This window comes from Stegastes partitus, unplaced genomic scaffold (genome assembly GCF_000690725.1).
Source record: "Stegastes partitus isolate 25-593 unplaced genomic scaffold, Stegastes_partitus-1.0.2 Scaffold1234, whole genome shotgun sequence".
Taxonomy (NCBI): Eukaryota; Metazoa; Chordata; class Actinopteri; family Pomacentridae; genus Stegastes; species Stegastes partitus.
Genome location: NW_007578965.1, coordinates 34,671 through 50,206, shown reverse-complemented (window position 1 = coordinate 50,206; position 15,536 = coordinate 34,671). Strand labels below are relative to the sequence as shown.

Below are 15,536 nucleotides of genomic sequence, written 5' to 3'. Positions count from 1 at the left end.
AGTTCTGATTTCTGTCCCTGGTGGGAAATAGTTTTGCTGATGGATGAATCTCTTCACCACCTCCAGCTCCAGGAAGAAGACTTTTTGTGCAACAGTGACATTACAACACAAAGTTGTCAGTGACCAAATGTGGAATCAGGATTTTAACTTAAAACAATGTGTGTTTCCACTTAAATTTAAAAACTAAATGTGTTCCAGAGTCATGGCCCAATGGCGCAGGCTTCATGCGAGTGGCCACAGCACTCAGCGAGTCCTCGTCCATCCACAGCGATGCCCTGTTCCACCTGACCAGGGACGTCTCCGGGATCGGACTGGACCCGATGTACTACAGCATCCTGGAACCTGAGCCCTGCAAAGACGAGCCCTGGGCTGAGGAATCACAGAAGCTGCTACAGGTGAATACAGGGCCAGAGGAAATCCTTCCTTATGCTGCTTTATTCATCTTTTTGCAAAGCAGTTAGAAGATTAGACTTTCAAAGTTGGGCCGGCTGCTACTGCGACTCGTTAAACTGAGCTGATCATGTAATATTTCTTGCGTGTGTTAATGAGTTTCATCACATTGCATCATTCTCTGAGTTTGCAAAACGTCTCATTAAAATAACTTCAGATATTACAATCTGTGATACTGATGGAGGACAGAGAAGGTTCTCGTAGTCGTTCAAGTTATAACTCAGATGTGTGGACGGAGGGAAGAGACTTCAGAGTGACTTTGAGGAAAAACATCAAGTTCAAGGTTAATGTCAGTTTAGGGAAAAGACTTCAGTTGAGGATTACGGCCGATATTAGAAGCAGGTTAATGGTGATGCCTGGGGTTAGTGGTGCCTCAGAAGGTATCTCTGTCTGTGTGTTATTAAGTGTGAGACGCAGGGTGCAGAGTCTATTATTCTATGATACACCTTCATTATGCTGTAGATCTGAGTCCCAACCTGTGTGCTGATAAATGTAAGTGAACATGAGATGATCAGAATGAAAGATGAGCACATATATACTGCTGAAACACCAAATTATGCTTTTTGTTTGCCTTCCTTTATTTGTACTTCCAGAAACACCTCAAATTAAACAATCTAAGAAGGAAAACTTAAAATGCTCCCACTGTTGTCATATAACCTGATGTGCTTCATTTGAAGAGACCACAAGCAGCACAAGTTTGGGAACAAATCAGAGACAAGAGCAATACCTCTAATGCATTTTATATATATAGTTGTTTCAGTGATTATGCTGGGAAAGCACAGGTTACATCAGTGAGCTGTGGTAGAAGCCAAGGCTGCTCCTTCTCTGCACACTGCAAAAAATATCCACCTCACCTGCCTTTTCATACTACAAATAAAGACATTTTAATTTAACAGAAAGGAAAACGCTTTGACCTGGATGAAGGGGTCGCACGTTTTTATTCCAAATCAGCGTTTAGTTTTCTTCCAGTCACGTGTTTTTACGCACAGCCTATTTGGAGAAACATGCCAAAACTTGTACAAATCAAACCCCGCCTACAGTTCTTACAACTAGACTCCACAATGTGGCAGAAACGTGTGAATCTAGCTGTGATTTCGACACCGAGCAGCAGAACTGAAGAACATATTGAAGGCGGACATTTTTTGCAGTGTGGCACGCTCCGTGCCAAAAGCGCCGGCGGTGCGCAGGCAGCCTCCAGATCCCACAGTTGGATAGATGGGTATCACCAGCATGTGATCAGGCTGCTGAGTGGATCCGAGCAGCTCTTACATCTCACAGATCTGCGCTGAGCGATGAAACCTGCGCTGGCTGAGCTCGTCGCTGCTGTCGGACTGTGGACTAACTGGAGTGACCTCAGGTGTCTGTAGGGGATGATGGGGATGGAGGTGGTGGTGCTGGTGGTGAATCCGGCTGTATTTTACTGCAAAAACCGCCAACTTTCCCTCTTCTTCTACTCTGTGTGTCTTTAAAGCGCAACAGCATGCAGATCTCCCCGAGTGAAGACAAGATCCCAGTAAGTACACCAGATGGACCGCTGCGCTCTGCTGCTGCCGTCCTCCGCTTCGTGTTGACTTAGTTTGTTGAACCCGGGACCAGTTTGGGGTAACGATGTTTTTACGACCCTTTGGAAGAGTTTTCATGCTCATTTTAAATTTCAGATTTTTATAACTGTTGGAGATAAATCTTGGAAGTGACTCTGTAGCTAGTCCTGTACTTGTGTAGTTGGTTATTTAATCCAATCTACACACAAGACAATACAATATACATCATGTAGTAATGATGATAATAATATCAGTTAACACTATATTCAGACAAACACATGATATGCATGCAGCAGCAAACAGCAAACAGGTGAGGCCCTGTAAAGGATTTATAACCTTTTGGGAACCTTCTCGCAACCTCCAGGGAATGTTTCTGCCCAGAGGTTTTCCTGAGCTTTTAAGTGCACCTTTGCATCATTCTTGGTACAAACTAGACCAAAGTCAAATGTCCTTTTTCCTCACAGTACAATCTCCTTAGTAAATAAAACGTGACAGCAAACCCTTAATGACAGTAATTAATTAAGAAATTAGCCTCTAGATTTTGTACACAGTGCAGCAAACATAAAGATAGATTAACAGTATGTGAAGCAGGAGAACACTTGAAGCATTAAATATTGGAATAATTTCCACCTGTAATCAGGTAATGCTGGTTAGAGCTGCAGGGGGCGGAGCTACGCTGGGATGTACCAAACTACACCAAACACTTTGCTATGTAGGGATTTAAAAATGTCACACTGAAGAGTCAGATATTTAAATAAAAATGTTTAAATGAAACATACGGAGCTACAGTCCATGTTCAAGAGAGACACCGAGGTTGTTTTTTCCACCAACAGGTGCAACTAATGAGCCTGTAAAGTGAAAACACCTGTAGAGAAATTCAATAGTTTTGTTAAACTGACAGTTCAGTCAATGAAAGTATTTCAATCTTTACTTGACAGGACCATGAAGTGAGTAATTTAATGTACATGTTTCTCATGTTTTTGACTTATTACACTGTTTTCCTGTCATAAAAACAAGAGCATAAAAGACAGACGCTAAGTCCAGCAGAAACACCTGGACTAGCTGTTAGCCGTTTGGCTAATAGGAAAGGAAGAACTATTTTAAATCTGTAAACCCAAACAACACTGGCCTACAGGATAGTTCGGCTAGCGCTGTTTTTATGACTAATATTATTACAAAAATCTTCTTTTACTGACTTTAGAATACATATTTTTGTAACACATGTAAAAAAAAAAAAAAAAAGAAGTTGAAGCAAAGAATAAGTCACCTCTGCTAACATCAATGCTAACATGTGAGATAAGCTTCGGATGAAAATATACAAAAAATTAAGCTCACAGTGTCTTCTCTTTGCTCAGCTTTTAGACATGAACTTGGTAGTGAATTTGTGAAATGTCCAATTTATGTAATTGAGTTTGAATAAATAGTTATTCAACTAACAGAAACATGACTTTTAAACGATGCTAGCTAGCTTATTTAGCTAACTACTGAACATTACTAGCATGTGTTTACAGTTGTTTACAGTCAAATTATTAGTGTGACGCCAATAAAATTAGCGTAAAATTAGCATGTAGGTGATTGTCGTTTGTGTGTGACTTTATCAAACGTAGAGCAGAAAAGAGGGCCTGCAGCGTATTTTAGCATCGTGTCCTGCTGAAAAGCAAGAAGCCTTGTGTTTGCCAGTTTAAAAAGCTCCCATCATGCCCAGAGCCTATAGAGCTATCCCTCTTGTGTCCTCCATGTTTAGTCTCCCTCTCTACTTTCTCTCTGTCTAAATAAAGAATAAAACAGCCAAAGGTGAGCTGACTGCCCACTCTGCTGCTGAAGGTTCTCACTTCATTGTTTTTGAGAACCTGCCAAAAGCCACTTCTGTTTGCGTGTGCTGACACTGCAGTAGATGTTTAAGTTCATTCAAACAGTTATTGCATAACTCCACTGCTGCTTAAAGGTGCTGTGTATGCTTGTCTTTAGCTGTTGTGGTGTATGAGTGGCATCCTTTGCTGTGGTTATTGTAAAGCATAATGATGTCTGCTACTAAATGCATGTTTTTTATTCCCTTTTGATGTCCCCTCAGGTTGTGGGAGCGACTTCGAGCCCCCAGGTCAGCGGAGAGGGCCTTTACTTCTGTGACGGCCAACGGAAAGTTGACTACGTTCTAGTCTTTCATCAGAGGCGGCACGGCTCCATACGATCTCCTGCCAGTACGTCAGTTTCACAAGACCGGTTGTCCATTGTTTCCAACGGCAACTTTCCTCTGTCGGGGGGCTCGGATGTGGCTGCGGGAAGAGGAGACGGCATTCCAGGAGGGGAGGCTGCAAGTGTCGGCGAGGTGTTCATGGAGCTGGGAGCTGCGGGAGAGAGCGAGTCGGCGGAGCCTGCTGACCACGAGATGCATCTGATCAGACAGGAGTTTGAGGCCAACCTGGTTGAGGCCGGTCTGGAGATTGAGCGGGACAGAGAGGTGAGTGTGTTTAGAGTCTGCAAAGCTCTGTGCAAAATCACTGCATAGCTTTCATTTTATAATTGTATGCAATATGCAGTGATGCAATTGAAAGTGGAATTTTAGCAAAAAACTCATTTAAAGTGTAGTGAAATATTCATTCCTTTTATTAAAGGAAACATCGAACCATTTAACATTCATGTACAGTGTCAGGACCAACATTCTGAAATTACTATTCCCTTTGTGAGCTGCTGAGATCTTAATCTCATTTAAATGTGCTTTTTTGTGATGTAAGAAGGTTGGAACAGTTACTTTAAGGAGGGATTTTTGGTGGTATGTTGATGTGTGGGCCAGTGGTTTGCACTGTCGCCTCATAGCAACAAGGTTCTTGAGTTGAGCTTGCCAGTTGGTTCGGACCTTTCTGTTAATCGGTGATTCAGAGTTCACTGTAGGTGTGAGTGGGAGTCTGTCTGTCTCTTTGTGTTTGTCCTGTGATGGACTGGTGTCCACCACCTCTCGCCCAGCACCATCTGGGACAGGCTCCAGCCCCCTGACTGACTCAACAGTTCAACCTACTTTAATGTCTTAACATTCACGTATCATTACCTTATTTATTACAGCTAACGTGATGAGAAACCATTCAAGCAGCAGCAGACAGGGAGCAACAATGGCCTCTGTTTTGAGTTGTGTGACTAGAAACCTGATAAATCTAAATCCAATAGTCAGTCTATGAGCTTTGTTTTGGCCTACAACAAGTGGTCTCTTTAGGTACTAAATTCTGCTCCATCCTTTAATAATCATCAACTAGCTGGTAACTTTGTCTGCCTGCTGTTTGGTGCTGGGTGGGTTCATCAGATCTTTCTCTGTGGGCAGCAAAACCAAAACAAAGACCTGAAAGATGCTCAAACAGTTGTTGGAGCTGAAAGAAAGTACAGAGTTGAGTTTGTGTCAGTAGCATCTAGCAGCGCTACAACTAGTGACAATTTCCACTGTTTAATAAAATGTCGATTGGAGTTTTGATTATTCAGTGAGCTGTGGTCTGTAAAATGTCAGGAGATATTGAAACATGTTTAGCTGTTTGGTGTTTAAGGTTAATTATGACCATTTTTTTCACCACAATACCTGGAGGAGTAACCATGGTGATAATCACACACCAGCATTCAACCTGTGTTTTGTTCCACCGACTAAACTCTATAGTTTTACTGATTTCACAGGATTTTTAAATCCTTGACGCAGCATCTGACGTAGCACTACTCTGAGCTATTTAAGGTGAGCGCCTACATCGGAGCTTGGCTCAGATGGTAGCGGAGGGAGGTGGGAGAGACTCTGCATGCTGTTAACGATGGAAGGTGTCTATTCCAACAGCAAAACCCTCGTGTCATGGACAGGTGCTGTTCTGCCTTTTTTAATCACCCTGTAGCTGCAGGACAAAATAACTGAAATGCTTCATGATCAGTCACAATCCAGAGGAGCCATTAAGTCAACGCTGATGATCAGTTTGTGTTCGCTTTAGCCAACGGCTCAATAAAACCACACCTGTTGCTTCTGTAGCTGCAGTGCAGCGTATGTACCCTCATTACAATCAACACAACACATCCAACTGTAATCTACAGGATGTGATATGCTGGCAGGCCCACCTGCTTCAAGGGTCAACAGAAGATTTCTTCTCAATGTGTTTTTCTGTGACCATCTACAAGATAATAAATCCTTCATTTCTGGATGAGGTTTGACTCAATGGACTCCCAATTTAGTCATCAGATCAAGTCGTCACTGTGTCAGTGCTACAGTTTACAGTCATCTGCAGCTTGTTGCACTGTGACAGTTTGTTGAGACGACTAAAAACCTGCTGTAGTGGCGTCTCCTCAGAGTGCTTGTTTGCATACAGTTTATTTTTCACTGACATGAATGTGTGAATCCTGTTACTGTTGTTATTAACGTTCATTCCACTCACTGTAACACATGATGAAGAAGTCTGGTCAAACGGAGTTTGCTAGTTTGTAGTTAGCCGAACCTAAAGCGTCAGATTTTAATTTCCAGACCCCTTAAAACTAAAAAACTGGAGTTCTTTTACCTTAAATCACTTTGACTTAAAAAGATGAGTTGAATGAATGTATAGCTGAGAGTTCACTGGACTTGTTAATTTAAGTTTAAAGAAACTTATGTAGCGTTAGGCAGACTTCCTGGGATGTGCTGTTAGAGAGGTAAACCTCCCCAAAGACGTATTTGTTCTTGTTTTTTTGGAGTTTGAGAAAACAGACAGGGTGGAAACTTAGTGTGTGTGTGATCATGACTAATATTAGTCAGTCGTTACGCCTTAGACCTCGACTTTATTTAGCTTATTTTATTTATAATTCAGCAGTTCCTAATGTCAAAAGAAACTCCTAAAATAGATTCTTTAAATTGAGAAAATGTAAAAGCAAAGCAAATCTCTGTAAACGTGTGTTTTAAGCTGAATGAGGCTGAAATGATTCACAGAGCAGATGTTCTGATTCTGGGCCTCCTGATCCAGTGGGCTGTAAGATAAAACTCAAATAAATAAACTTTTGTCCTCCACATGAATGAAGACAAATATTGAAAAAAGAAAACAAAAAAAATAAAACAGAAAGAGTTGCAAATTATGGTTAAAAATAAAAAGGAAATAGTGTCATCACAAAATGTCAACCGTGCCAGCTGAATCAGTGACGCTCATAAAAAGACTAACGTAATTAAAAAGAACACTCTGTAATTCAGCCCAAACCTCTATAACACGGTCTCAATAGGAAGTTCTTCAAAAAGTGGTATTTAAAGAATGGCAGAGGCCTGTGTCAGAAGCAGCTCGTATCCAAGGGCAACACACAAAAACGCATAACTTTGTGCAAGCTGCACCAAAACCTGCAAACCTGAACAATGGCATAAAAAAGTCTGATGAGTCATTCAGCCTTGTTCCTTCATCCAGAAAAGCCTGCAGAGAGGAAACCGTTAACTGACAATACTTTGTGCTAAAATGGATGGATCTGGATGGATGGTATTGACTTTCACCTCAAATTTAAAAACAATAAAAAGTTGGTATTTTGCAGGTAACAGACACATTTCCAGGGTGAGTTTTATTGAGCGCATGCACGTCCACGCTCGTAGTGTTCCTATAGACGTAACTGTGCAGGTTCACAGCAAACAGCTCCATGAAGAGCAGGACTGGGTGAAACACTTCCCCAGTCACCATCCACTGTGAGCTCCATTGGATCTTAATGGGGCTCAGAGTATTTGAATTGAACTCAGAATAGCATTTCAATTTATCTTCGAAAAAAGATATAATTACATCTGTGTCTCCTGCCTGAGGTCTGTTCCTGCTGCTCTGGACCTCCAAAGTGCAGATTGTCGGTTGGATGTGGCTCACCTTTGCAGCTGTAATCTAACTACTTACAATAATAACTTCTTTTAAAGAGATGATTGCATTATTTATAGTCTACCACCTATATATTAGATTGGGCTTTTCTTACAGTTTGGACTCCCCACAAGGTCCTGACCGTTTCATGGCAGGATTTAATTCTAGTGGCTGCAGCCAACACAGCTGCTGCGCTGACCTCTTTGTATCGATTTACTAATTTAGCCTAAAACGGGTCATTTTGTTTTGACATGTACGAATCGTTTTCGCTGTGATTGTGTGTTACGTAGCAACCGAGACTTGCGTGTGTGGTTCTGTCCTGCTTTTAGCTTGTGTGTGTGTGTGTGTGTGTGTGTGTGTGTGTGTGTGTGTGTGTGTGTGTAGTAGGCACTTGGCAGAACACACAGTCTGTGTGCTTTGTGTTGTTGTAGTGATGCTGCAGGCTCAGTGCCACACAGTTGAACAATTGTAGTTATTGTTAAAGTTCCAATTGTTGCTAAATGAACTGCACTTTGGCTCCAACAGGAAGACGAATCATTTGGCAACTTTCAGTGATGCTCACTTCGGCTGGTACAGTTGTATGAATTATTGTACAAAGATAGATAGAATGCAGGATCTTGGTGCAATGCTCGGGAAAGAATTACCTGCAGTTCAGCGGTTAGGACATTAATAGTACGCTGCTTCATGTACAGTACAGCATTAGGGTTTGGCATTCATGTGTGTGATAACTATTTTGCTAAATACGTCTGTGTGTGTGTGTGTGTGTATATGTGTGTGTTTGTGTGTTGGGTGGCAGCCAGTTGGCAGTGTGCGCAGTCTGCAGGCTAGTATTAATCAGATTGTTGACAGTGTGGCCATGGAGCCTAAGCCAGGATGAGATTAGCTAACTGACTGACTGATAGCTCCTTATCTCATCTCATGGATCGAGGGCTAGATTGAATCTGCTGCCGAGAGCGGAAGAATACTTGCATTCCATTATCCCCGATTCTAATACAGTGGCAGGTACTCTTACAAAATGACTGACAACCATAATTACACTCCCTCCGTCAGCACGGAGCGAGCTGTGGTTGTAGGAGGTGCTGGCAAAAAGGAGGAACACTGCCTGATAATATCTGTAGGCTTCTGATCACTTAATTGCTCATACACAATCAGACAATCAGAAATCATTTTGTCACTGCACACTCTGTGCAGAATATAAAATTAGGCAGAAAGTCGTAGTTACTAATTAATGAAGTGCACACAGCAGCAGCAGCAGGTACTAATCTGAACAGAATGATGCAGAGGAGGCTGGTTCTGTAATTTGAAATAAACGAACTTACATCAGAGGGACAGAGCATTAGCTGTTGACCTCTTTGCTTATGGTGGAATTAAATGAGCGCCAGAAGGTTTTGATGGACATTGTAGTACCGTTTGAGGGATTAAGGTTAATCTAAGGGCTCCGTTACCTCTATCTGATTATTGAATGATAAATGGCAAATGTTACTTTGGTCCAAATCTGTTATCATTTATCATATTTGAATGGGACTAATCCAGTTCACATCAGGATATCGTAATATTGTAAATGCTGCAAAGGACCACATGACTTTAATAACTGTTATTACAAATAATCCAAGTGATGCCTTGAAAATTCATATTTTGTTAAATGCTAATTTCTTTTTACTATTGTTTTTATGACACTGAAGGCTCTGAGGAGTTTTAATGGTTTCTGTAAAGTTCTCCCTCTGTGGTCAGAGCAGATGCTGTGATGGATACGACATGATGTACCGCACATAGAACACAACGGAGACGTAGAGGAAGATGGAGAGCAGGAGTGGTTTACTGTTGCTGTGCTGTTGTGAGTTTTTAGTTGTTTGAGTTGCGTGTTTCAGTCACAACTAGACTTGTGTTTTCTCTAATGCAAAAGTTGTAAAGGGCAAATACAAACAGATGTGTTACAACAGGATACCAGAATGAAGGTGGAAGGCAACTCTTACCGGTGCTAAATTGACTATAAATAAACCAAAGTACCATTTTTAAAAAAAATCTGAACTAAACCAATGAACTAAACTGTGTTGCTTGTGTCCAACCTGTTTGACTTCAGATTAATTGGATGCTGGTAAATGTCAAACTTGTTGACTGTGTCGGAGGATTATTGAGCTGACCTTTGATCTCCCAGGGACATCCTCTTCTGGAACACTTTTAATTAAATCAGAGCATGATGTTAATTTCAAGAAGTGGAGCTGGGACTTTTGAAGAGTTCAGTCTGTGGGGGTTTCAAAAGCGTAATGAACAGGATTAAGTGTTTGTGGAGAACGACTCTGTCACCAAAGATGTCATACCTGGCAAGGAGAACTTTTCAGCTGTGTCTGATTCAACAGTTTCTATTTTGATCGGTCCAGTTGTCCACACAGGCTGCATAACAGCGCTATGACCAGAGCTTCAGGGTCACCTGCTGGAGCAGGATGTAGTCTCTTAAAGAAGCTCCTTCTTTGGACAAGCAGCCTTTTTTTTTTATTTAAGGCCATAAAGAGATGAGGGATGGTACAGTTCTACAGTTTCATTTAGCAGACGCTTTTATCCAAAGCGACGTACATCTGAGAGTAGATACAACACAAGCAAGGATCTAGTCAGGAGAAAACAATCTAGATAAGTGCCATGTAGAACAAGTTTAAGTGTGATAGGGCGTTGATGCCAATAGCAGGCTGTGTGGAAGGTAATAGGATGTTTTTTTTGGCTGTCAAGTGCAAAGGTGTTCAGTGAAGAGCTGGTCTTTAGTCTTGTGTTAAAGACTGAGAGGGAGTCAGCAGATACAGCTCACCGATGCTCAGAAAACATGTAGGTCTTCAGATTGTTGCCCATAAAGCTAAATAAAGATTTTTAAGAAACCAGTGCTGTCAACGGGTGCATCTTTAGCCAGATTTTTACAGGCGTGTACTGTATGTGTGGGTTTTATGGTCTGCATGTGCTGGAGGCAAGAGGGGGACTGGACTGTGTATGTGTGTTTGATCATATCATTGTATTTGTGTTTACATTTGTTTTTTATATTTACTATGTGCAACTACAAAAAAATGATGTAGAAGCTAAATCTGGTGTTATGCATGTCTTCTCCCAAGAGATGAATGTATTTGTGAATGATCCCTGCCCGATACATAAATGACACACATGTAAAAAATGTAAAGTTTGCATCACACCAGGGTCATCTGCATTTTAAATTAAACTGCTCGTGTAAAATGGAAAAGAATGGACGGAAAATGAAACAACTATTGCAATATGAACAACTGAAGGTCTTCTGAATAGACACACTACACACAGACTCACACATTTACAAGTATAGCAGCAGGATAAATTCATTGTCTCTGGCAGATGTGAGTTCTGCAGCAGAAACTTGTAGCTGCACTTGGTAGTTGAATGTATTAAACTAGGCGTTCGAGGCGACCTCTATTTTAGATCTTGCTTATTGTGTTTTCCCTGCTTGTTTCAAGAACAACACCACAGAAAGCTTGTGGTTTTAGAATCCAAGGCTTCCAGTCAGTCACCCACATCTGACCACCTGCAGATCAGCAGGAGATCCTCTGATGTCAGCCCCCCACAGCCTGGACCCCACTTCAGCGAATTCTGCTAATAGCCACCTTTCACACTGTTTTCTCTTTTTGCTCATTTGCGTCGTCGTCTTCATTTGTCTCACTCACTGACACTTTTATCTCTCCCTCTCATTCTCTTGATTTCTCTCTGCTTATTGCGACGCTTTCCTACCCAACCATCCCACCACCCAACTGATCACCCTCTCATACTCGATAACCCCCCCACCCGAAGACGCCCCCGGCTGCGGCCTAGTTACCCCCCCCTACAGAGATAAAGAGCTAATTGGAAATCCCTCCACTAATTAACCTTCTCCAGGCTAAAAGGTATTTATATCCTCTGCTTTCTGATAGAGCGATAGGAAAGGGAGGGGAAGGAGGGTGAGGAGGTGGGAAGAAGGGGGTGAGAGAGCTGAGGAATTTTGATTAGGCAGGTGAAATGGAGAACGGTGGTAGAGGGTGGGTGCAAAAAGGCGAAGGAGGAGAACAAGATGCAGCACATTGCTGATTTCTTTGCTCATTTGTTCATTTTGGTGACAGATGGTTAAGAGCGGTGGACAAACTGGCCCATCGCTTGCAAGACGTTCAGTTCTCTACAAATTTACACATTCACACACAGAACTACCAGGTTGGGTTTGGAGCAAAACCCGCTGGATTGTTTTAATTCACAAAATGACGAGTGCAGTTCTTTCTGAGCAGCATCAAGCAGGGTCCAACTTCAGACTTCACTTGTGGGAATCCTGCTTTTTTCCATCATCTGGTTGCTCCCAACATGTTTGTCTGTGGCGAAGATAGAAAGTAAGCAACAAGGTTTGGGGAAATGTAGAGAGAGAAAGAGCGTGAGAGCGAAGTAGTTGTTCGATACTTAAAAATAGAGTGTGCAGAGTATTTTAGGAAGTCTCAGCAATCAATACATCAAGTGCTTTGATAATAAAAATAAGAAGTAAATGTATTATCTGTTGTAGTCACAGACCTTTGAACAGCCTAATCTGTCCTACCTGTCTGACTGTGTACCTGCCTACGTGGGCACACTCTGCTCATGCAGCCAAGACACATCACCAGAGTCTACAAGGGTGATCGCACACATTCACAGCTACTGAGCAGAAAGCAGCATAATGGCAAAGAGCAGCCACAGGTTTTACCACAAAATGTTGCTCTGCTGTACAAAGCAAGAAAAGAAAAGCAGTGATGGAGAATTATTTGACCAGGGAAGGTTCATATAAAGCAAGAGGTCAACATCCATATGTCTGTTTCACACTGAGAAGTGGTGCCATGGCTGGTCTTATTCTGTTGGACGAGTAATTATCTGGTTTGTTTTGTTTTGTAGGACCAGAGTTATGGGTTACGGTGAATGTTACATGATGTACTTTTAATAGGCCGCGCTCCTCTCCCTACAAACGCTGTCCTGTGTGGATTAGTCTTCCAGCTGTGCTCAGGAGTGGTGGTGGTGGTGGAGGGAACCCTGAAGACAGGACGGGGGGTTTCTACAATCCCACATACTCGAGCTTATAAGAACTTTCTTACTTTGTTCCTGAACTGCTCATGCCTTGTTTTTGTTTTTGTTTTGTTCTGTTTTGTTTTAACCTTTTTCTAGTAATTGAAAAAAACATCTGGTGTTGTTCCCACTGGCTGTGTCAGCTGAGCCAACTAGATGAATTTAAGCAAATGCAAAAAAGCCACTAAAACCAACTGCAGATGGTGCAGCACACTTTTTTTATGCATTAGGAGAATGCACTTTGCACACAACCCTTGCCAAGTGGATGTCTAAAACTAAAAATGACAAGCGTGGATGAGATTGACACAGCTGCTAGTCTTAACTAACAACTCTGAAATCCTGAGGTTTCTTTCACTGACATAATAAGGAAAGCTTCTAACAACCTTAACTGCAACTACATGCAACTAAAAATTAAATCGGAAATGAACGCAATGTTTACAACACAACCTAACCACGCTTTAATGAGGTTTTTTAAAGTTGATTTTATGTTATTTTCTGTTGTGTACAGATCATCCTCAGTGGATCTTCAAACCAATCTACCTATGAATTCACATGTGGATGATGGGTTTAAAACAGTTTATTAAAAGAGTGAAGTTCAGGTGGCTTTGCACTGCACTGTACCCTGTGTGGGACAAAAGACTGTGTGGATGTGAGTGAGAGAGACGATAATGAAATATAAGAGGAGGAAGAGTGACAGTTAGTGAGTCAGCCAGTCAGTCAATCAGTCAGTGAAACAGTGTCTAGCGGGCAGCAGAAGGTACAGTAATATATGTGCGGAGGGGAGGGTGGTGAGGGGGAGTGAAAGATCTCAGGAGAGTAGGAGTAGAGAGAGGAGAAAGGGAATCGTTTCAGGTTTCCATCATTTGCCATGCCACCTTTCTCTTTTCACTCCCCCCTCTTACAGAAGCTGGTGGGGGTCTGAGGAGGGTAAGGTTACCTGGCTGTCGTCCCCTGCTGGCTCCGCTGTCTTTCATTTCTGGTTACACTCTCACTCACGCTGCAGAAGGGCTGCTGCATGGATTTTAGAAGAAGGGTTTTTACTGCTGCTCGAAACTAATATGTTTTTTCTTTTGCACGACATTTTTTGTCACAGGGCTTGTCAGTGCATTGGTATTCAGATTTTATTCATGTACCTCTTGGTGCGATGTGAAGCCACCGATTATAATATTTTGTTAATGCATCTTAATATTAATGTAATAATTGCAGTGTGGGCACTGGACTGTGATTCATTAGCGAAACAAGCTAGATGAGTCAGGACGCCATCTTACATACAGAATAAATGCATTTGATCTGTTTAGTGAAGATGATAAAAGAACACTCAGTGTGTCAGGAACAGGCTGCAGCAACAAAGCAGCGAAGAAAACAGCTCCAGGCTTCGCTTTAGGAACACAGGCCACATCTATCTTTTATAAATACCAGAGAAATGCTGCTGGCCAAACTGGTTAGCAAAACTGTTTCAGTGGGTCAGAACGAAAGCGAGGATTGGCTTTACCTGGCTCCGGTTTCAAACAGAACTCGGATAGGAGAGTACGTTGCAGTCTGAAATGTTGAGTTTCACCTCCAGAGGACAGTTGTAAAGTCTGGAGGCAAAAGCGGCTAAGAAGCAATTCTTTAAAGAGAAGTGTTGCATGTATTTAGGTCCCTCTTGCTAAAACAAAGTCTGCTATATTGGATTGCAAAGCAAGACTGACAGATGGTGTTGGAAAGCCATTTTTACACAGCAGGTAGTTTCAGCCAAGCAATCTGGTATTTCCCAAAACAAAGAAATGTAGGGTATTAAAACATTATTTATTAGGAGAAAACTTGATCTCAGATATGTGAAGTACATGTACACAAGGAATTATGAGGAATCAGACTTGTCTTTGCAGCTCTCTAACATCTCAAGACAGATATTGTTTTTGTCTTTTCCTGAATTCTTCACTCTGCGTTCAGTTACATAAACATGACATCATATCTTTACATGACGTTTTGTTTGTTTTTTCAGTCGAAGGTGCACGGACCCAGCTTTACTCGGGTTCACGCTCCGTGGCCGGTATTGTGTCGAGAGGCTGAGTTTCTCAAGATTAAAGTCCAAACCAAGACGGTAAGAGCTCAATGTCTCATTGTAGTGTATGAAAGTATATTACATTAGAAATCACGCAGACTTTGTGTTTCTGAGTTCATAAGGAGTAGCTGTTTGTTGGTGTAATCGTGTTATTTCTGAGGGCAGACTACATCGTAACAGCACAGTATTAACAAGCTTTGACTGCAGAGTATGTTTCAGTTTTTTTTTAACATTTGGGAGGGTTTGCTGTCAGAGTAAGTTGCTATTACAGAGCTGCAAATGTAAATCAATATTAATACAGAGAACAATGAGAACACAGAGAGGCCAAGACAGCAGATGACTGCATCGTGCTCTATTGTATGTGTCTCAGTCATTGTTACACTGATATTTATAGTAATGACACACAGTAGAATTTCATTTCTATAGAGTTATGTAATGTTAAAAATGTTATTTTTATAGAGCTGCAAGGTCCCATGTACACTCGTATCTTACATGTGTAATGAGGTTGTTCATTCTGTGTTGTCGGCTGAAGCAGAGTTACGAACTTAAAGAGGAAAGTGGTTTCGGGTCCAGTATGAGCACAGTGTGGAGGAAACTGAACCAGCCTTTCCAGCCCAAAGTATCACACATGGACCACGGACGCACCAAATT

At 41.8% G+C, this 15,536-nt stretch overlaps 1 protein-coding gene across 1 annotated transcript in view; it reads left to right on the top strand.

The window, feature by feature from the left end:
* Positions 1-224: 224 nt before the first annotated feature.
* LOC103369069 (anoctamin-1-like) overlaps positions 225-15,536 on the top strand; it is a gene marked incomplete at its 3' end in the record, with an annotated part of 44,526 nt that continues 29,214 nt past the window's right edge. Inside the window, exons 1-5 of the mRNA XM_008297671.1 lie at positions 225-395; positions 1,922-1,963; positions 4,063-4,449; positions 14,826-14,924; positions 15,421-15,534. Of these exons, the coding sequence (XP_008295893.1) occupies positions 225-395; positions 1,922-1,963; positions 4,063-4,449; positions 14,826-14,924; positions 15,421-15,534 (813 nt within the window). The remainder of the gene's footprint in view (positions 396-1,921; positions 1,964-4,062; positions 4,450-14,825; positions 14,925-15,420; positions 15,535-15,536) is intronic.